General features: G+C 46.7%; 1 protein-coding gene across 3 annotated transcripts; it reads right to left on the bottom strand.

Annotated features, from left to right (window-relative positions):
* Positions 1-189: 189 nt before the first annotated feature.
* LPXN (leupaxin) lies at positions 190-19,420 on the bottom strand. Of its 3 annotated transcripts, none has more exons than XM_019485821.1 (12): positions 19,334-19,420; positions 18,851-19,059; positions 17,291-17,443; positions 17,023-17,104; positions 11,845-11,999; positions 11,452-11,507; positions 10,571-10,673; positions 8,096-8,263; positions 6,580-6,753; positions 6,103-6,184; positions 3,839-3,987; positions 190-983 (listed from the first exon to the last, which is right to left on the bottom strand). In XM_019485821.1, exons 4-12 carry the CDS (start codon positions 17,033-17,035, stop codon positions 717-719), a joined length of 1,167 nt encoding a protein of 388 aa, XP_019341366.1. In that variant the 5' UTR covers positions 17,036-17,104; positions 17,291-17,443; positions 18,851-19,059; positions 19,334-19,420; the 3' UTR covers positions 190-716. The 3 variants fall into 3 exon arrangements, with proteins under 3 accessions (XP_019341366.1, XP_006263621.1, XP_059578412.1); XM_006263559.3 differs by having other exon boundaries at positions 17,291-17,420; XM_059722429.1 differs by lacking the exons at positions 17,291-17,443; positions 18,851-19,059; positions 19,334-19,420 and having other exon boundaries at positions 17,023-17,262.
* Between the last annotated feature and the right edge of the window lie 2,943 nt (positions 19,421-22,363).

Genomic DNA, 22,363 nt, shown 5'->3' with positions numbered 1-22,363 from the left:
CTGGGTGTCATTAAATTTGCCTATTATCAAATGGAAAGGTCATGGTTGGTCTGAGGGAGGTCCCCTCCCTCCCCCTTCCTGGAACAAGGCATCTAGGTCCTAACCACCAGAGCCCACTCCATGTGCCTGGGTGTAGCTCCAGAACCATTTCCAACTTATCCCTTTGAAAAGAGAGGCAAGTCAAACAGAGACAATCCTAGGAAGTTTATTTCAGTACAATATACTCATCCAGTTACAGTATACTCATCCAATAGACTCATCCAAATTACGTTTGTATGTGCCTGACAACAGGAAGGCCAGATGAACATGGGGAAAATGGAGCAGATGAAGTCAAGGAGTGGAGATAAAAGCAGCAGAGCAGAGAGTGAAGAGGTGGGAAGCAAGCAGGCAAGGAGGTAGGAAGGAAAGAGATTGCAGTGAACTATGGAAGTTCCCTGGGAGGGGAATAATGGGACCACCCTCCCCTCAACAGCACAGGGCCAGGTCTTCAGCTGGTGTAAACTGGCAAGGAATTCAATGGACCTCTGCTGATTTAAACAACTTGAGGATTGAGCCCATTGGAGATGGTTTCTCAGTTTTGATTCTGGTCTCCAGACTGATGTTCTTACAGTAGTCCCGCTCCCTGTCTTCGAGCTCCTGTCTGAGGTTGCTAGAGAGGAGTGGGAAAGCATTTCATGCATGTGAGCCCTGCAGCCTTCAAGGTGCCTGCGCTGGAGTCACAAGAAGAGCTTGCTGTAGCAGGCTTGACAGTAGGTTTTCTCTCCATGCTCCCGGAAGGTGCCCTTCTTCAGCTGCATCAGGCAGTAGGCACAGATGAAGTGCTCAGGGTGGAACTTGTGCCCCATGGCACTGATGCAACGCCCAGTAATAGGCCGTCCACAGCCATGGCACACCGTCCCTTGCCGCTGGTGGAAGTGAAGCTCACAGTATGGGCGGCCATCTAACTCAAAGAAGGAGCCCGAGGTAAAATTACTCAAACAGTCCTGGGAGAGGGGAAAGAGAATGAGAGGTTAAGGATACTGAAGGCTTGTCTATGCTTTTTTGCTCAGAGGCAAGTTGGAGGCTCACTTTCAACTACCCTGAACAGTGACAGCCACCCCCACCCATACACATCCTTGCTGCTTTGAACACCGAAAGCCCAAAAGAAGTGGGTAGACCAGAGGCAGGCAAAATATGGCCTGCAGGCCAGATACAGCACACCAGGCCATTCTCTCTGGCCTGTGGGGTGCCTAAAAAATTTAGAAAATTAATATTTATCTGCCCCTGGCTGCCTGTCAAAGATGACAGGAGCCAGGAGCAGTAGGACCCGGGGGAGCCAGCAGTAGGACCAAGCAGCTGCAGCAGCAAGGCCTGCCAGGCCACACACCCCCAGTCCCCAACCAGAAGCCTTTGCCAATCAGAGGCTTCTGGCCTGGGCCCCTGGGGCTGCTCCCTCCTCCCTCTGCCAGAAAGAGAAATTCAGATAAGAGGGTGTGGGGGGAGGAGAGAGGTGGGGGAGGGCCATGAGCGATTGCCCCAGTCTTCAGGGCTGGGCCAGGCCAGCTCCTGCTGACTCCCATGGTCACAGCCATGCAGCTGGGAATCACGTGGTACTGGAGCACCACCACCATGGCAGGCAGGAAAGCAATGATGTGGCAGCAGGCAGTGGACAAGTGGAAGTGAGCAGGCTCACAGGAAGGTGTGTGCATAGGGGTGTGCAAAGTAGGCCCTATTTGATTCAGATTCAGCCCGAATCAGGGACAGTGATTTGATTCATTGATTCAGATCACTGTCCCTGATTCGATTTAGCCAAATCTGAACCTGAAGATTCGATGCTGATTTGGAGAATCAGCAATTCAGACATATACACAGCTTTCAAAGTTTTTTCTACATACCTCAAAGTACCAGCACAACTTTTAAATGCTGTAATGCTGGGGCAGATGAAGCATCCCACAGGAGTGTGTGGGGGGGAGTCCTCCACATGCTTGGCAGCGAACCCGGAAGTGGATGATCGGTTGCAGGGGGACCCCGGGTACTCCCCCCAGACCCAGGAGGCACCAGTTGTTGAGCCGGGGAGGAGGGCACATGCTCCCCAGTGGACCTGGAAGTGCTTCTGGTCCACTTCCAGGTCTGCTGCTGAGTGCACTGGAGAGTCCCCCGCACTTCTGTGGGACACTCCATGAGCCCCAGCAATGCAGTATGTAGAAAAAACATTTAAATCTGTGTCTATGTCCAAATCGCCGAATCTTTCCAAATCTCTCTGAACTGATTCAGAGGGTTCCGATTCAATTCAGAGAGATTAAAGGGTCATCCGATTCAATTTGGATTTGGCGATTCGGCCACTGAATCAGGCCAGATCTCCGCCAAATCGAATCAGGGACTGAAGCTTCACATAGCCCTAGCAGTGACAACTGGGTGAGAGCATGGGGCCCATGACAGTGTCCAGAGGTCAGGGCCAGTGGGGCCCAGGTTTGGCACACAGAAGCGCAGTGACAGTTGGGTGGGAGCGCAGGGCCCAGAACCAGGGCCAGCAGGGCCCAGGGTGGGTGCACAGGAGCACAGTGACAGCTGGCCCCAGGACACCAGCATAGGCCCTGCACTCCCCACCATACACATGCACCCACACCTCCCCTAGTATTGCCATACATGCAGACCCCCACACCCCCTCACACACTTCAGCCACCCTCCTCCACACCTTCCTCCACAAACCCCATATCCACTCACACCCTTCCACCCCATATTCACACCCATGCTCCCTTTACCCCACAACACCCACATCCATCCATCCTCCCACAAACCCCACATACACACACATATCCTCCTCCACACCCCACATACACACACCCACAGGCCCCCACAAACCTATACCCACCCCCTCCATGCCACCTACCTCCCAACAACATACAAGAGTAAGACTTCATTTTAAACTATTTTGCAATCACCTCTATGTACACCACATAAACACGCATAAATCAGGACAAAAATATTTTTTGAAATCAAATTAATGAATGTTGTAGATGTTCAATTTTTAGAATATAATTTGGTATTCTTCTGGTTCTGAAATGGCAAAACCCCTTGCTGAAAGGAGTACTTCTGGGGGCAAGGAGAGGGACTTCTGGTGGCAAAGGTCAGGGGTTTAGGGGGCTGGACTCAAAGTCACAAGATGGTGACCAGGAGGCGGGGCACCTGTCAAGGGGTGGGGCTACCCATGTGGCCTTTGACAGTTTGCCAAAACTCAGTAAGTGGCCCTCCAGTTGAAATACCTGCCCACCCTTGGCGTAGACAGATTCATAGAAAGGCCCCACTGGAGAGACACAAGCAACACAAATGGAATTCTCCTATTCTTTACTATCATTATGAGCATTAATGGTAGAAAGTGTAATGCAGAGGGATTTTTGATGAACCTCCTATGCTTCTATCTTGCTTAGTTCTAGTGAGTACTAAACCCACTGCAAGAGGAGTGGGATAGGAAGGAAGCTCATCAATGAAATTTGCAGCTCGGGGGTACCTCTAGGTGTGGGTTGGACAACTGCCCTAAGGGCACGGTAGGGGTGTTTTAATGGAGAAAGTTTAGGCTAGACAAGCGGCCTGGAATGCACTTTAGTGGCAGGATAGCCATACCTGAGAGGCCTTATCCCTAACCAAGTCATTTAATTCATTGGGAATCATAGAAGGCCTGTTGCTTTACCAGGTGTCATACAAGGTTTGCTCCTTCTGTCCTGGTGTTTTATCGAACCAGCTTCCACATGGGAGCTAAAATCACAGCTATTAGATAACCCCATGCATAAGAAGTCTGCATCCCTTTTTTGCAGTGGAGAGAGCAGATGTCCATCCCTGACACAACTAGCTGTACACTCACCCCACACACAAAGCACTCAGGGTGCCAGACACCATGGAGGGCTGATAGGTAGTTATCCATCACAGGTCGGTCACAGCCTTTGCACTTAGGGGAGAACATGGCCAGAAAATCCTTCCGGCAGTATGGCTTCCCGTTCTTCTCGTGGAAACCTGCAGAAAATGGTAGGGCAAAGAATCATGACCAAGGTCATGAATCATCATGAACTGTTTGCACTGGGATACTCTAAGATGTGAATTTCTCTCAGTCACACTCCTACTTTCCTTTTCTATCAGTCCTGTTTCCTCTGTGCAAATATACAGGAATCTCTAGTCCAGAGGGAATTTATTTTATGGCAAAGTAGCATTATGAATGTTTTTATTATTAATTTTTTGTCTCAGAAACGCTGTGGTTGTGGTTAAGTCATTGGCCTGGGACTTGAGTGATCTAGTCACAGCTGTGCCAGACTCCTCCTGTTCCTTCACACCTGGGGCTTCATGTTTTTCAATTCTCCCACCCTCATTCTTGTCTATTTGCACTGCCAGCTGTTTGGACCCAGGAGAATCTTGCACTGTTTATGCAATGCCCAGTACACTAGGGTTCTGAGCTCAACTGGTGTCTCTAACAATAAAGGCAGGAGGTAGATGCCCAAAACAAGTCAGGCAGAAAAGCAGGAGCTCATACCTAAGCTACTGGCCAAAGAATAGAGTTGGAAAGACTTGTGATAATAGGGGACATCCTACAGGAGATGTTTGCAGGTAGAGCTTTTTGCTCGGTTGTCACATCTATAGGCAGAGCTAGGATGGTACAGAGCTGGACGCACCTTCCAAACTATTTGCCTCAAGGCATGTTAGGTTGGAGACTAAACTGTGCAGAGACTTTTCATTGACCAAACCACTTCTTGTTGTTTCACCTCTTCAAAGTTAGCTAGTGCTAAGGAGAAGTCTCAAAGATGTATGTGGGGTGGGAGAATGGGGGAAATGGGTCTCTGGAGAGGTCCCACCTCAGGGCGAAAGGATGCCTGGAGGCACTACAAAATGACAAAGAAAAAATCAACCCCACCCTAACATGAGTTGGGACCTTATTTTGTTGTATGGCTGTAATTAGCAGCATGGGAACATGAGCAAGTCCCTCAGCAATGACTCTCTCAGGTACCAATTACCTGAGTATGGCTAATGATGACATAGATTCTAGGCACCTGCTTAGGAAATGAGTCTCATGGTAGGGACGGGAATGTTTATGCTCTCAGCCCACAGGGGAAATCATGAGCCCTTCTCACAAGCAGCCCAACTACCAAGCAATTAAAACACATACATGCATAGAGTTGCTCTCCAGGAATAGGGATGGGATCTAAAAGCAGAATGAAAGGTGAAATGTATGGATAGCAAATTTCTGCTTCTGTGGGCATGTAGTAGCAGTGAACAGATTATCACTAAGGTGCCTGTAGCATGTGAAAAAAGTTACATGCCAGAAATAATAGTGCAACCCAGCACTGTATAGCACGTTCTATCCATTACTGTCCTCTTTTACAGGAAATCAGTTTTACTGACACTGTTCATAGATGTGGAAACTGGCCCATAGTAGGTGGAGCGACTTACCCACAGTCACTCCCCTCATCAAGAGCAAAGCTGGGCATAGAGTTCAGGTTTCCTGTGCTTGAACCACTACCCACAGTTCCTCCAGGCTATGCTATGATCAGAGCTCCACCCTAATAGTAGCAGTGAGAGCACTGGCTAAAAGCCAGTTCAGGTGCAAGGCACCCACCAGTCTACCCCTTGCAGTGCTAGCAGTCTACCCCTTGCAGGGATAGCAGTGATGCCACCGAGTGAAATGGGCTCTTGTTTCCAAAACTGCCCCCAATTGGTGCCCCTCCTAAAAATTACAATTCAAGAATGTAACAGCAGGAGGAGGAACTATGGGAAAATTGGCAAAGCTGTGGGAGGAGCCCAGAGTTGGGATGGCAGGAGGCTATGAGTCACAGGTGAAGGGCATGGCTGAAGTGATAAGAGAGGAGGTGCAAGACTGGAACAGCAACAGGGCCTGCAGATCAGTATCAAGGAACATCAGTGTTTCGTGTTGGGATCCCAGGTCAGAAAGAGCAGGATGCTGTGGGTCAGGATGGAACAGCATCAGAAGATATTTGATGCCTAGCCTTAAGACTAGAACATCAGCAGTGCTGTGGGCCACAACAGAGGCATAGATCTTTGTGGAAATCCCAGTTTTCCTGTGGGCATGCAATGGGGAGCGGCGTTTGGCAGGAAAACAAGGGAAATCTCCCAGGGACACACCGTCTTCACCGAACACCTTCCCACAGTGTGTACAGAAGAAGTGCTCCGGGTGCCAGGTCAGGTCCATGGCTGTCAGGACTTTCTGAAAAGAAAGAGTCAGATGGTTGTAGAGAACCTTAAGAGACCATGAACTAGCAGGGGAGGGAAAGGGGAGGAAGAGGTAAAGGACAGAGAGAACAGGCAATCTTGCAAGTTCTCCACCTCAAAGTAAAAAAAAAATAAAAAATCACAAACTCCAGCTAACTTAGCTACACAGCAAGACCTCCTGGTGTGGGGGCAATTCTGCTGACAGAAGCAGACTGCTGCAGAGCTAGCTAATGTCATTTGAGGCAGTGATGTAACTGTGCGGGTATGTACTGCACATCCACTGAAGGGCCCTGGTAGCATATCTCTCTGCTAGCACAGGTATGACAGCAATAGCTCTGTTAAACAGGCATGCACTCAGACTCAGAGGGGGGGAGGGTCAGCTCCACTTACCTCCAGGATGGGGGCTGCACAATAGGCACATCGTGGGGAGAAGAGCTGGTGGTAGTCTTTTTCACAATATGCAAGGCCACCCCGCTCATAGAAGGGTTGGGAGCCAATCTCCTTTCCACAGTGTGTGCAGGTGAAATGCTCAGGGTGCCAGGACTTTCCCAGAGCAGTGATTATCTATATGGGGACAAAGACAAGGAAGATTTTGTCAGAGGAATTTCTGCCACTAAGATGCCCCTCTATGCCCAGTGTACCTAATAGTCTAGGTATACAAAGTTGTGACTGAAACAGGTAATAGATCTCCCCTGAGCTAAGCTGCTACTGCTGCAGCAGCAGTTTATAGGAAAAGAATCTGGGGGAAGAGATCCTGCCCCATTACTGAGAAAGGGAAACCAGCCCAGCCCCTTTGAACAGCCTCAATAGTGAAAAGGATTTAAATAAGATGGCTACCCACCACAGGTGTAGGCAGTAATTGGCAGGCCTGGGGCAGAAGTAAATGGTCAGATGACCCAGGGAGAGGCTCAAAAGCCCAGGGCTTAGCCTAGAAGAGGTAGTCTGGTTGTAGGTGCTGCTGGAGGTAGAGTTCCAGGGGTGAGCCAGTCTGGACTTCCTAGTGGTAAAGACTGTCTGGGCAAAGACCGTGTACTACAGATGGGTGGAAGAGACCCTATATAGTTAGCAACATGAGATAAGTACTTTGCACCTTTTGCATTTGTGTTAACTGGGATGAGAGTTAACCCCAACAGGGGAGCTTGTGTTTGGCAAGCTCAGTGTCTGAGACTGGATGCTCATACTTTGATTTATGTTTGTACTAGAAAATTGGGTTGCTTTAAGGGGTAGACTGGAGGCCACTGGGGTGCAGCAGAGGTATTCAATTTACAACACTCTGAAGGGACTAGAGCCCTGGGATGTTGTGTGTGGGCAGCAGCCCAAATAGTTTACCACAGGGAGGGTTGTGGCACGTCAGAGGACTGGGTATCTGTCCATAAGACCAAGGAGGAGTGTAAACCCTGTACCTGCAAAGGGGGCATACCTAGGGGCTGAATGGGCCAGGGTCTGCAGAAAGCTGAGCTGTAGCTGGGGTCCAAGAACCTAGAGTCCTGGTGCAGTAGACACTGGGCCATAGGATGCAGCCAGAGTAAAAGTGAGCCAAGGCTGAGAAGGGCTTGAGTTTGGACAGGAATCCACCCCAAACCTTATGCCTCCTGGGGAAGCCTCTTTATGAACCTATAACATCGAGTCATAGCAGGAAAGATAACCATGAGAGGACCAGACCCAGAGAGCCCAGAAATGAGGGTGAGGAGGTTGCAGCCTGGAAGCAAATTGGGATGGGGACCATCAGCCTGGAACCACCAATGTTACAGCAGGGCACAGGAGAAACCCTCTGCCTAACAAAACAAATTTCTCAGCTCTGCAGTACCAGGATTAGGAGTAAGGAGCCATCTCTGGTGAAACCAGGGTTTGCCTTAGTACACCTACAGATGGTTGCAGGATGGCCACTCCACCCCATGCATCTCACCTTTCCAGCAATGACCTTGTGGCAGGAAGCGCACTCGCCTTTAGATACAGCATTGATTCCCAGGTCCTGGAGCTCTTGTGTTAGGTCCCCCAACATGCTGTCCAATGTGCTGCTGTGGCTTGGTTCCACTGATGGTGGCCCCCCAACATGTTCTGTCCCTGCCAAGAACTCCAAGAAAAGGAGAAATGGGACTGTTGGTATCACTCTCTCACCCTGCCTCTTTTTCCTCTCGCCCCATTCGCCTCTCCTAGGATGTTGATTCTCCAGGAAAAGTGTAAGAGATATGGCCCGCAACTGGATCCAACCTGTGAAGCCTCTATCTGGCTCTTCTGGGTCCCCCTAAGTTGGGGAGCATGGCCTGCTAGCATAATTCAGGACACTTTAGCCTGGTCACTGGTGGCTTGTTTGACTTGCTGCCACCTCTGGACCATCGCTATGAACCCAGACCCTCTCCCAGGATCCCTTGCCACTACAGCTGCTGCTGCCTTCAGATCCCTCACCACCTCCAGACCTGCCCCTGCTGCCAGACCTGCCATAGTGGCACTGGACATAGTAGCCAATCCTGTGCCCAGGCTGCATCCAGCCCACAAAGAGCACTATGTGAATTTGACCCCCTTGTTGTAGGAAATGGGGCATCATCAACAGGAAGTCCTACTCTCTCCTGGGAGGTTCCATACAGTTTATAGAGGGACCATTAGATTATCTAGTCAGATCACCTGTATATCACAGACCAGTACATTTCGCCCATACACCCTTGTATTAAGTCCAGTGATTTATTTTTTTAGGTAAACAAAAGCATTTCAATCTGCAAGAATCATGTTATAATATGTTAAGAAAATGTAATAGGTCATGGTATGTTTGATAATGTTTGATACAAAAGCATGGACCAAACTTCCAGAAAGTGATAGCTTAAGCGAAGGAAAAGAAAGAACTAATATGCTAATGTAGGAGAAATGTGATAGACCAGAGAAAGAAAGGTGGTATGACAATTTGCTTAGCTCCGGTTAAGTCTGGAGACCCCATCAAAAATAACAAAAAGGTAAATCAATTAGGTAGAAAAAATGTTGGATTTGGGGCAAAATAAGATGGGGTATGTAGGCATGCACCTCAAAATAGACTTTTCATTACATTGTTTTAAGGAGATTAAAACGGAGCAAGAGAGACTTCTTTGTTAATGCCAGCTGGATCTGCTGGAGACTGTTAGAATGTCGTATTTGCTATCCCAGTTGTAAATATTCTGATCAAATGAATGAAAATGTAACTGTTGTGTGGGTATGTATATTAATATGATGTAGCATTGCCATCTAATATATAGCTGGTATTTGCTATAGCATTTAAAACAACACTATATTACTACTAATGGCCTTTGAATTGGATGAAGGAATTTTAGCCAAATTACCGATGTGGTCAATCTAATTCCAGTACAGTCCTTAGGATAATAAACTGAGTGGTAAAGGCAGAGAACAGAAGAGAATAAGGCATGACTAAAGCCCAAAATCCTGTAATGGCAGGGAACTGATTAGGTGACAGACACCTAGATGAGCCCAGAATGCAGTCCATGCTCTGAGCCACAGGTATCAAATATACAACCTGCAAGCCGCACCACCCTGCAGAGGTGGATCCTCCAGTACTTAGGGCTTCTTGCAGTCTGGAAGACCTCCCTCCAGATCCAGTCCATGGGGCTGGAACTTTGGTGGTGGCTCATGCAGTGATGGTATTAATCCCTGCAGCTGTCAGAGCTGCTGTATTGGTAAAACCAGCATCCAGGAGGGTTAACACTGCTGTCACTCACCCTAACACTGGATTCCTCTTTTGGTGTCCCCATTGGGAATGCAAGTCTGCAGAGTCAGGGCAAGTAGAAGTGGCATTAATTCACTGGGTGCTGGCTGCCATGGGGGTTAATGCTGCTCTTGCTCACACCACCTCCAAATTTCTGGGTTGAGATCCCCATTGGGGGTCCAATTCTGTGGCAGTGGGGCAAGCTGTGCTAGTGTTAACCCCCAGGGCTGCCAGCACCCAAGAGGTTAATGCAGCCATTGCTCACCTTGCTGCTGAAGTTGGTTCACTCAGCCTGCACAAAGCCCTGCAAGCTGGGTCCATCCCATAAGCCAAATGAACTTAACATCCCTGCTCTAAGCCATGGAGACAGACAGACAGTAATCTTTGCGGGGGGTTCCTCTATCAGACCTGAAAGGAAACGTATTCCTGTTCTAAAAATCAGCATATGAGCAAGGCACTCCGGCCAAGAATCTAGAATGAGGATTCTCTGAACCACCTCAGAGCACTGGGCCACTATGTACAGCATCTTGTCTCTAGCCCTACAACCCCTGATGTACAGCAGGGGCAATGAGGTGGCCACGCAAAGTACATTGCCTGAGAAGAGCCAAACCTTGCACTACAGCCTAAGATTTGCAAAGAGGCACCTCCATTTTTTCAGAAGCAAGGATGGCTGTGGATTGAGCGTCTAGGACTCACCTTGGTCTGCATCTGGCCCAAGTGGGCTAAGAGGTCATCAAGCTGTTGAGCAGCTGCTGTGGGAGGAGGTGAAGAAATCAATGGCTGTGAAGTTGGAACTTCACTGCAGGAGGAAGAGAGAAATTCACATCAAAGAGGAGGAATGGCATGTCTTCAGCCCCACCAAAAATCCCCTTTGCCCAGCTATAAGACTCTCCTCTCTGCCATCAAACCCCAAGAGCATCAGGATATCTGTTGGTGGCATGGGGTCCACCCTGTGTGCTAGGAAGGACCAAAGTGCAAAGGACATCTCTTAAGGGTCCCTATATTCACAGGTTCAGTCACTGTATGACCCCAGAACAGACACTAATTGTTCTTGCTGGAGAGGTGTTAACTATGAGGATCACAGAAAGCTTCCTGCAATGCAAATGGGGAAGGGCCCACTGGAGAAAATCTATGCCCACACACCCTTCTTCCTTGACATGTACTTCTAGGTTGAACAATCAACTCTGCTGCTAGTTCTGATTTACATCTGGGGCTTGGAAGTGGATGGCAGAGCAGGTAGGAATGCATCTGGGGAGAAACCTAGAGGAGTGGATTTTGAAGAAGGCTCTCAGAAATAACCAGGCAGAGCAATGACTGAAGTGTGGCTTCATAGTGGTAAGATGGGATGGCAGAGTTAGAGTTGGGTGCTGGGTTATAACAAGAAATAAGTAGAAGGAACAGCAGAGACACGTGACTGAATGGCTAGTGTGGACAGTCCCATACAAATTGGCTCTACAGAGAGCCACAACCTTATATTTTAATGAAGAGATGTTGGGGGAGCAAGAGTTGGTGGAAAATAAGGATTAGAAACTAGGGATGGACCACAAAAAGCTTTCCCTTTGTGGTACAGTATTTACCTGTAGACATTCTCTGGACCTGCTTGTTGGTGCTGAGTACTTAAGGCCAGCTGTACCTGCAAGCACAAAGAGCTGGTGCTGGAATAAAGAATAATCCATTGAACCACATTCCATGCAGGGCACCCTTTTCCAAGACCCACCTCACTACACAGCTGAATGTGGCTAATTAAAGAAAACTAACAATTCACTGCTCTTTTGAGAAGTTCCCTCAGTTCCAGGTGGTACCCTGGGCTGCTTCTCCTAGGTTAGATGCAAGAGAAAAAGAAGGGGACAGTAGCTTCCTGGGGACATGCACTAAACTTGCCTGGGACAAATCTCCATGTACTAGAGCTCCCATGTAAGGGTGGATTTCTGTTGGGGCCTTCCCATGTGATCAGGCACCGATTGGAATACCTTGTGGGTCCCAGAAGTGCTGAGTGTCTGGTTCAGGTTACCACCAATCTCAGGCGCTGCTGTTGCTGCTGTCTGCCCACTGGAACACTGTGCCAGAAGAAGGTTGTCCTCTTTCGGGTTGCTAGAGCTTTGTTCTAGTTCTGCTAGTAAAGCATCTGATAAAAAAAACCCAACAGAGATAATTCAATCATATAGCCTGACCCCCCCCTACCTACAATTTCCTCAGCTAGCATCTAACTCCCCCTACCCCAAGCCTGTTCTTGCACTTGCTGTTCTCAGGGTTTCTCAGCCCTTCAGCATAAAGGAGAATACATCCAGCTCCCTTACTCCACACACCCAGCTCTGCTCCTTATTCTAGTTGAGCAGCTGTTTTACTTAATCATACTGAGGGTACCATCTCCCACTGACCTCTGCCACTGCAAGCTCCGCTAATACCGCTCTCTCTTATTGGGGGAGTGCAGAGATGTGCTACCTCCTTCTCTTTCTGCCCCCTCTCCTGGTGCCCTTAGTCCTGCTTTCCTAACATGGTCTCTGTCCATCCTCTCTTCCCCACAGATGGCAAATAAGAAAATATGCATCCCAGTCATACATGATGAAGGTGCCATTCCTTCCTACTGGCCAAACCAGTGACCTGGGAGCCATGTTTTCTTTCATTCCACATGTTCAAAATCTCTCTATCTTTTTCCCCATTATATTTGCATGTTCAGGCCTCTCCTTTCCATCCTGAAGTGCTCATCGTAATCTGCCTTGGGTAACTTCTAACACACATACCTCCTGGATAATCTGTTCATTCTGAGGCCCATCCCCATGCCCAAATATGTTACTTAGCAGGCCCAACCAGCTTGGCATCTGCAAATGTTTCCTTTAGGAACTGAGAACAGTAAAAGATTGGCCAGAAGTGAACAGTGAGACTATCTCATCAAACACTTTGCTGTAACATGGGCCACAGAATTTCACTTAATGTATCAAGTCAAGAACTCCTGGAGGAGTAACATGGAAGCAACTTCTTCTAAACAAAATGCATGGTTTGCTTGCCAAATGATGCACAGCACTCCAAGAAACTGATTTCACATAACACAGCCATATATACACACTGTCTTACCTGTGCATACAATCCTCTTAAGCTGCTGGGCAGGAATGACTTAGCTCTAATATCCCCCCCTTCTAGGGAACTGGTTTTTGGCCTGCGCTTGTACAAGTGGTGAGGAGACTGTGTACAAGTGATGAAGATCCTGCTTTGTGTGGCTTAATTGCATCACGCTTTACACACATGAGTTTTGTGACTCTTAAACTAATTCTCATAGTGACAAACTAGACCATATCCTGATGTAGTTTGGTTTGAGGTGCTCAAACTTGTGACAGTTAGGCCTGTGCAAATAGGGAACTATTTGATTCGGATTTGGCCGATTCAGATGCCAGAGATTTGATATGGAGATCCAAATCGTTATTCCAATTTGATTTGGCCAAATTGCTTCAGAAGGCTCAGAGCCATTTTGGAGTTTCAGCCATAGAGTAGGTGTTAGGTGCAGGCGTTTCTGGGAAATTGCACCTGAAAGTTCTGAAAGCAAAACTCATGTCACGTGTGTGTGTTAAGTCACAGCAGAAACCCCTGCACCTATCACCTTTAAATTTGGCACACGTCACGCTCTCAGCAGAGACTACTGTCCTTGCAAGGTTCATCTGAATCAGCCAAAAGACAGCAAAGTTATAGCTATTTCATTAATTCCCCATTATACCCTATGGCTGAATCGCCGAATTGCCAAATCTTTTCCGAATCGATTCGGAAGCTCCAAACTGATTTGGAAAGCCTAAAGCTTCCAGCAATTCAATTTGGATTTGTAGATTTGGCCTCCGAATCATCCAAATCATCTCTGAATCCAAATTGTGATCCAAAGCTTTGCACAGCTCTAGTGATGATGCAGCCATAAGTTAGTCACATCTACATGGTAATTCATTGATTGATGTGTAGTGATCCCTTTGTCCCCTGGGTGTCACTACGATTTTTGTGTAGTAAGCCCCCTTTTCCACCAGATGTCACTACAATTTGCAGGTAGCTGCAGGTAATTTGCAGTGTACAGGAAGTCCTTGACTTACAACATTTCAAGTAACTACGTTTTGCACTTACAACATTTATAAATTGACACCCTATTTCAGCTTTCTGACATCATTTTTGACTTTACAACTCTTGATCCGATGCCATGCCATGCCAGTGAACAAGTTCACTGCATCACCCATCTCCCTGGAGAACAACTGTCTAAACTTCCTTGGACACTTTCTTTAAGAAAGCAGACAAGACTCCAGAAAATCCTGCAGCCAAGACTCCTGAGAAGGCTTCAAAAAGTCCAGCAAAGTCACCTCAAAGAAATCGTTCCAAATCAATATGATTCCTATTTACAATATAAATATGTTACTGTAGCTATATTACTCATCTAAAATTGATTGAGTACAAAATTCTGGGTTATTTTTGGTGAAAATAGGGTATCGGGCCTTGGTTCAGGAACCAATCCCCCATTTATAACATTGTTTCCTATGGGAAAATTGGTTCTGAGTTACAACATTTCGACTTAAGACACGATTTTCAGGAACCAATTGTGTCATAGTCCAAGGACTGTCTATAATTTGCAGATATTTGTGTGTAATGAATGTTTTAGCACTCTAGGTATAACTGCAGAGCCTGACATGAATCAATCTTCTTCTGAACTTTTTTCTTACCTCATTAAAGAAATTTTGCAAAAAAACCATTTTGTTTTTATCAACTCCTATTTCACTGTACTGACATCTGGGTGTCCCAGGGTGTGCTGGGGGGGGTAAACAACTCATTGGACTTTAATGGGTCCTCAATGTTCCACTGTTGCTTGGACGTCCAGGAGCACAGTAGCAACCAGTAAAATTGCATGCACACATGCACGCACACACATGTGCGTGTGCGCACACACACACCTCCCCCCATACTTAACTAGAAATAGTAAAATTAAAAATAAGGATGTGAGAATAAGAATTTTTAAAAAAAATATCTGTACAAAAAAATTGTGTGTTTAAAATATGCATAAAAAAACTAATGAAGGTACATCTCAGTGTGCTGTGAACGACAGGTGCCCCCTGGTTTAATTTAACAAGAAGAGATCAGCAGGGTAGATTGTTGGGTGGATTGTTACGTGGTGCTTCCTGCAGTAATTTACTGTGAATAGCACATGAGGCATTTCATTAGATTTTTGGGTTATCACATGTACACAGTGATGGAATAAATTAAAGCCCACCATGTCAATTTAGGGGGCATAGAATGATACCCTGAAGAATAAGTCCATGTCACAGGTTTCAGTCCCTAGCTCTAGACTGCAGGTGCCAACAACTTCCTCCTCCTCTCAGATGGGCTGATCTTTTATCAGATCTTTGTCTTTTGATTTCCTGCTTCTCAGCCTTAGCAAAAAAGCAGGTCACCAGGGCTGGTGGTGAGAAGCTGCTCCTTCACAGCTAGAAACTGCGCTAGTACATCTGAAAAAGATGCTGTTTATCTAGGCCACTCTTTACCTTTCCTGCCTAGTTTCTGCAACAATCTTGTTTGATCTAACTGCATAGTCAGGCAGTGTAATGCTGTACAGATATGCTGATGGACATATGATAGTTATAAGAAGATAACACGAGTCTTTCTCAGTTCTCTACACTTGCTTCTCCACACTATTCCAGTCCACACACAGGTAATTGTTTCCCAGGCTAGTTAGCTTAACCATATATCATTATTCCCCCCTTGAGTTCTTCCGCTGGCATCATCTTTTAAGCTTTAGCTTCTCAGCCTCATCTTTAAAGGTCTTTATCCACTCCCCTCACTGCATCAGCATTGCCCGTTCTACTCCACCAGCGATGCCAACTGCATTAGCCCATTTGCGTGTTTCTCCCACAAATATTCCTGCTGTCCTTTCTGATTGACCGGCCTCCTCTGAATGGATCCATAAAGCCAATACGCTTTCCTCCTTTAAATACCTCCTTATAAGCCACTTCATAGAAAGGACTCTTGTGACCATCTGGTGCCTGAGCAACCTGTTTATTAAAAAGAGTGCTAAAATTTCCCTACCTTGCAGGGATTGGGTGAGGATCAGAAGTATAACTAGAAATTTTGGTACCCTGGGCAGAGCATCAGAGCTGTTGAGTCAATCAAGCTAGTCTTCCTAACCTGTGCTCCTCTGGAAGATAGTAACTGCTACAGTGGAGCAGATCCAAGGGCCGCCTGGTCCAGTATCCTGTCTCTTACTGCAGCTAGCTTTAGGCTGCTTCAGAAGAAAGGGTAGGACAACTCCTAGCTCCTATATTACTCCACTATTATGCATATGGGATAAGTGCATATTTACCTAATGATGAAACAAAATGCCAGCGCCAATTTATTTTTCCTGGTGCTTACATTGTAACAAACTGCATCTATCTGTGTATCAGTTATGAGCACGAACTATGTGAATGCCCAGAACTCTTTGGCCCCTCTGTCTACTTTACAGTGTGACTGTATTCCACTTAATTGAATAACTGGTGAATCTGCAAAAGCCACCAATTTTAAGGCTTCAGAAGTGGCCTTGAACTGGCTGGGCCCAGTCAATTTCAAGGCTGCTATCAGAGGCATAAAATATTCTGAAAAACATGGTGAAGAGGTGCACTGCCTGCAGGATGTCCCTGGAATTAACAAGTATTAATTATATTGATTTAGGTTAAATGCACACTCAAGGTCAGTGAATAGCCTTTGTCCGTCCTGAGGTAATGCACTTATACAGGGAACACTGTAGTTCAGGATAACCACAAACCCTGAAATATAAGGTTTAATATCCTCTTTCACAATTTTTAGCATGGCCATAAAAAAAATCATTCAGTTCCCCATAGAAATGTCCATTCCCTCTTTTGAATCTTCCTAATTTCTTAGTCTCACCAAAAGTCTGGGGCCGTTCCCTCTGCAGGCTAACAACACAGCGGGGAGGGAAAGCATTTCGTTTTATTACTTTTGAACTTGCACTTTTTAATTTCACTCAATGTCCTCATAACACAGGGAACAGAAACCCCCTCTCCAGAAGCTCTGCCCCAGTACACCCACCCTTCCACCTCAGCACTAGTTCTATCCCTATGCTAGCATAAAACAACATGCTCAGGGCCTTGATTCAAATGTCCATTCCTTGCTCTTCAACCAGAGAGCAGCTCGCTTACCCAAGTCATCCATCTCCAGCTGCCACGGAGCCTTCTATCCCTCTTGCTCTGGATTACGCCAAGGTGCTGCTGGATAACAACACTGTAGAGAAAACAAGCGAGACAGCGATTGAGCGGAAGAATTGGTTGAACAGGCTTTCTGTTCCTCTCTTTTCAAAGCTGCACTTCCTTTCTTTGCAAGGTCAGGGACTTTTTTTGGTGGTCATACGTTACACAAAGCACGAGGCGTTTAGACCACAGAAAAGGCAAGCAGGAAGGAGAGTCTTACCAGTCTGGTGCAAATGTAGTCAAGGCTCTATCTTCTGTGTGATCAGGGCATGATGCTGGCCTTGAACCAGCAAGAGCAGTTGTGCCTGGTGAGAATCACTGAGTCCATCCTGACTGGGGTCTTTATTCAGCTAAAAAGAAGAACTCCTTGAGGCTGGTGCAAGCCAAAAAGGATCCATTATTGATGAGAATTGATATGCGCAAGAAACCACCATGTGCGGTTATTAACTTCTTCATGTTATTATTTTGTCCCAGTTAAACTATCATGGACCCACCCATTCTGATGGTGTGTATTAGGTCAGATGGTGCGTATTTGGCAAGATAATCTGCTGAAGATGCCCATATCCATGGAAAAACATTATACTGGTTGGGAATTCACTTGACTATGAACAATCAATCACCTGTTTGTTTATGCTTGGGAGAGGACAAGAGGAGGAACAGTTGAGACCTTTCATTTTTAGCAGTTTAACTTTAAGCATTGCATCATTTAATGGCACCCTGTTGCCAGGAAGAAGAGTGAATGATAATTACTGTTTTTTTTAACCAAAAACGGTAATTACAAACGATAGAACTGGCCACTAGATGTCAGTGTAGAACTATGAGGGGGACTATGAACTTAGCAAAATGATTTGACCTTCTGGGCTGTGTGAATACAACTTACTTTAACTGGGATTTGGACTGGCAGGTAATGAGCAGAGGCTAGAACATTCACTATATCTATTGATAAGAAAAGTTGAGATTATCAATGTTATGATGTTTATAACAAAATCCTACCCTGAACCCAATGTCTGTGTGTCAGATGTCACTTCAACACAAAATGAGATCTCACAAAATGTAGCTAGTGTGTATCTATTTACATTCAAATAAACCTAGAGCTTAACTTCCTTCCTCCAGGTGCCAGGTCTCCTCCAACATAATAACAAAGTGCCTGCCATATTAACTCTTCAAAAAACCCTGAGCCTAAGTGCCAAAGGCACTCAGTCCAGCAGCACAAGGTCCTCATATTCCAAGGCACTCACAACAAGGTGACATGACCATCAATGCCTCAGATCTAGTGTCAGGCTCTCTCACAACTCAGGACATAAGTCTGCAATCTGATAAAGGTCCAGGACATAATAGAGCCACTAACATACAATCGGGACACCCCATGTTTCTAACATCACATGCCCAAGTCATCGACAGTTGAGCACATTAAACTCTGAGGCCCACTGTTGTTTCATTCCAGTCTGGACTACTGAGTTCCTTTCCCCTGTGAGTCCAATTCCTGAAATAACAGAGTCTGATTAAGTTCCCTGTCAGGCAGAGAACAGAGATTTTCTAGGGGAAAATAAGCTAACCTATAAGAATGTACAGTAACTAGACATTTCCTAAAGGGAAAGACAAGGTAGGAAAGAATGGTGTTCAAAGCTGAAATGTGCACTTCCATCAAAAATCACTCTACACAACAGAGATCAGACTTATGTCCAGGGAGTTCTTCTAACCACATCCTCTGCAACTGAGCTGCAAAGGTAAAGAGTTAGGTAGGGAAGTTAGCTAGGCCCTAAACCATGCAATTACTTACTTGTGTATTATTGTTGGGTGATCCAGGCACCATTGTTGCAGTAAATGTGGCTGTAGTCCCAAATATCCTCTAACAGGTTCAGGTTGCCTCATCAGTTCTGCCTCCAGCTTCGCCTTTTCAGACAGCACTCTTCTCACATATGTCACCCTTCTGCCTACCTATTTTTACCCGTTGTTCTTTCACAAAAATATGCTGGTACATGGGTGGATCTAGGATTTTGAAAAGGGGGGGTGCAGATGGTGTATTGCATTATCACATAGAACACAACAGACAATTTTCTCCAGTTAAAAAGAAACTAGAAGCTTCACTAATATGTAGGGGCCTAAAGCTGTATTATTAAATTTAAGACTGAAGCAAAAAGAATTATTAGAATGAGCATTCATTTGCTATATCACATATTATACATAAAAACACCACAAACTAGGCAAAAATAATCCAAATATGTTGTTTCATTAGTCCTGAAGACATTATAGCTAAATGTACCTTTGTTTTTCAGATTCATAAAACAAAATCAAGCCTTCTCAAGCATCTGTACACTGCTTCCAATGCTTCATTTAAAGTGAGTTCCACCCTTGAGTTAATGTTTACCTGAGTTAATATTTCCACACCTGAGTTAATGTTTTAGCTAGAGATAAAAAACAGCCTGCAGGACTGTGAAATTTGAAGCTATGTTACTAGGAGCAGCTGACAGACAGCAGCATTGCAGAAGTAAGGATAGCTGGAGTAATGACACTATTAAAGACCATTTAAAATGAAAGAGGGTCATTAGCACCTGTAGAATGAAAAGCTTAGAAAGAATCAAGAAAATTCCAATGAGTCATTAGGGGCACAGACAATAACATTTGTTGCCTGATCAACCCTTTGAAAGCACTTTACAGCCATGTCATAATACACATGCATGGCTGCAGAACACTTTAAAAGTAGCTGATAGCATGGCAAATTAACCCTCATCAAATGGGGGATCAAATGAAGGCACTCCATTTTGGAGCATCTTAGGGAAGTCTGTTCCCTAGGGTCAATCTGTTGTGCAATCTTGCTGCATCAGGCCAGCCCCGTCCCTTGTGCTGTCTGCTGGAAGGAAGAGGGGAGGGGGAGTGAATTGCGGGCTGCAGTTTGCCTAACCTGAGAAGAGGCAGGCTGTGGATTGGAGACATTTCCCCCCACCTCATACCTTCCACTGCCAAAGTACCCCTCCCCCCAGCTCAGGCCAGGCAAACCCCAGCCCACAGCTCATTCCCCCTCCCTTCTTCTTCCTCCCTTCCTGCAGACAGCACTAGATATGAGGAGGGTGGGGGCTAGAGGAGAGAGGCTGCAGGCAGGTTCCTTGGGCTCAATCAGCTCCAAAGAGGAGATCTGTCCTTGAATTTTGCCACCCCCATCCTCCAACCCAATTGGCAAACATCTCTTGAGGCTGGGGCAGGTGGGGTGGAGACATGGACGGGCACTCTAACTCTTGGTTGCTTTATGTAAAGCACCATGTGACCTAGGATAAGATGGCTGATGAAAGGCCTCTGAAGAGGATTCAAGAAATGGGTCTGAGAGAGCCAGGGCCAAGGGACCCAGAGGTGAGATTGAGACAGTGTCAGCGGGAGGAGGCTTTTAGCCCAGGATGGGCAAGGGCTATAGCTGGAAGCCTGCAGTCCAGAAGGGGTGTATGACATCAGGAGAGAGCCCAGGAGGGGCCAGGATAGTTAAATCAAGAGGGCCTGAAGATGGTCCTGGGTAAGACCTGAAACTGCTGGTCAGCATGGTGGGGCTGCCTGTGGTGAGGTATCCACCACAAAATGCCCAGGGAAAGGTGAGCGTGGGACACCTGAAAGCCTCAGCTCCCATTGCCTTGTGGGTTACCCCATGGAGGGGGAAGGCTAAGGGACCACACCCTAGCAGAAAAGGAAGGGAATTGAGTGGAACCAGAAGGATCCAGAGGCCCAGTGAAGGTCCAGGAAGAGACTGGAGGGGTTGGACAACAGACCAAAGAGTCTGGGAGCCCAGGGAGGGACTGAGTGGAGAGACCAAAGGGTCCAAAGGCCTGGAGTGGGGCTGAGGGATCTGAGGACCCAGAGAAGGGCTGCGGGAGTGATGAGAGGACATCAGTAAGGATGCCATCTGTGAGGCTTGGGGTTCAGTATAGGAGCAGAATGGGACCGCGCAACTGGCCCATAAGGCCTTGACCACAAACCTGCTGGTCATGACAATAAAACCAGGGAAGCCTCCCGCAATTCTTACTAACAATTACCATCAAGGCAAGGTGGGCAAGAGCAGGGCAAACTGCCCATAGAGCAGGGTAAAGAAATGTTTTGGTCTCCAGAGGCTTCATGGCCACCCCTGAAGATGGCACCTTGTGACAAACCCATTTTTAGGTCTTATCTTCATAGACTGACACTGTCAGGAGCTAGTCATCATTGGCAATCCCTCGATTTGATGATGACCTATAGCACAGTTCATTGATGGGTCGTGAGCAGGAACCAGTAAAATAACTAGAGATGGATGATTAGGGTACCAAGCCCAGGTGGCCACATAGAGGGGGAGCAAGAATGAAAGCAGCCATCACTGTCAGCCTGGTCACTGCAGCCATAGCCAACTCTGCCCCTTCCATTCCTGGGCAACCCAAGACAGAATCTGGTTGTTGTAACTTGGTGAGAACCCTTAGCTATTAGCAGAGATCTGGGTTTCCCATTTGCCACAGAAAAACATGGTAAAACCTGGATTTTCTCATTTTAAGGAGAAAAACTCAGATTTCCTCCTTTAAAAGAGAAAAATGGAGGGAACGATGGGTTTCCCCTTGCAAGCTGGCAGAATTCCAGCCTGCAGTGGGAGAGGGTAGAGAGAGAGAGTGCACAGGGCCGCACCAGGAGTGGGGGGGCGGGGGGGGCACACAGGGCTGGACACAGGGGGTGGCGGGGCGCATGGGGCCAGATGTGGGGGGGATGCACAGGTGGGGGGGCACATAGGGCTGGACATGGTGGGGTGGGGCATGGGGCTGGAGGCGGAGCAGCAGCACTGCTGGGTGCTGCATGGCAGCACTCCGCCCCCCCCCAACTCCGCCCCCTGTCATTCATGACGGACAATTTGCTAGTTGTAAATATATCATTAAAATATTGTGTTCAACTGATACCTATATATATAATGGCGTTCCATTTTAATCAGGAAAAAACGTGGGTTTGGTGGTTTTTTGAATAGGAGAATTTGCTATTTTTAAATAGAAAAAACCAGGATCCCTGGCTATTAGGTTTTCACTGGTCACTAAAGACAGCATTAAATGCTAGCAGCATGAGCTGTGACTCCCATATGGTTCATGATCCTTGGCTGTTGACCTTTGACCTTTCTTTTCACTTCCTGGCTAACCAGGAAGACTATATGTTAACCAAAATAAATCACTGAAAAAAAATAATTTAACTAAGAAAAAGGTATAGAAGACAGAATAATTCAGAAGGGCTTAAGTAGAAAATACAAGGGGTCAGAAGTCACCCTCTCAAAGACAACCCTGTGGGACCTAAAGGGAGGTGGTTGGGA

The sequence above is a fragment of the Alligator mississippiensis genome, chromosome 2, assembly GCF_030867095.1.
Source record: "Alligator mississippiensis isolate rAllMis1 chromosome 2, rAllMis1, whole genome shotgun sequence".
Taxonomy (NCBI): Eukaryota; Metazoa; Chordata; order Crocodylia; family Alligatoridae; genus Alligator; species Alligator mississippiensis.
This window is presented reverse-complemented; position numbering and strand designations above follow the sequence as displayed.

Excerpts from the sequence above, each read along its gene's own strand:
- LPXN (XM_019485821.1), bottom strand. Across the intron at positions 11,508-11,844 it reads GCACTTCTGGGACCCACAAG|GTACAGCTGGCCTTAAGTAC; the intron begins GTATTCCAATCG and ends TTGTGCTTGCAG. Across the intron at positions 8,264-10,570 it reads TGGGCCAGATGCAGACCAAG|TTCTTGGCAGGGACAGAACA; the intron begins GTGAGTCCTAGA and ends CTTTTCTTGGAG.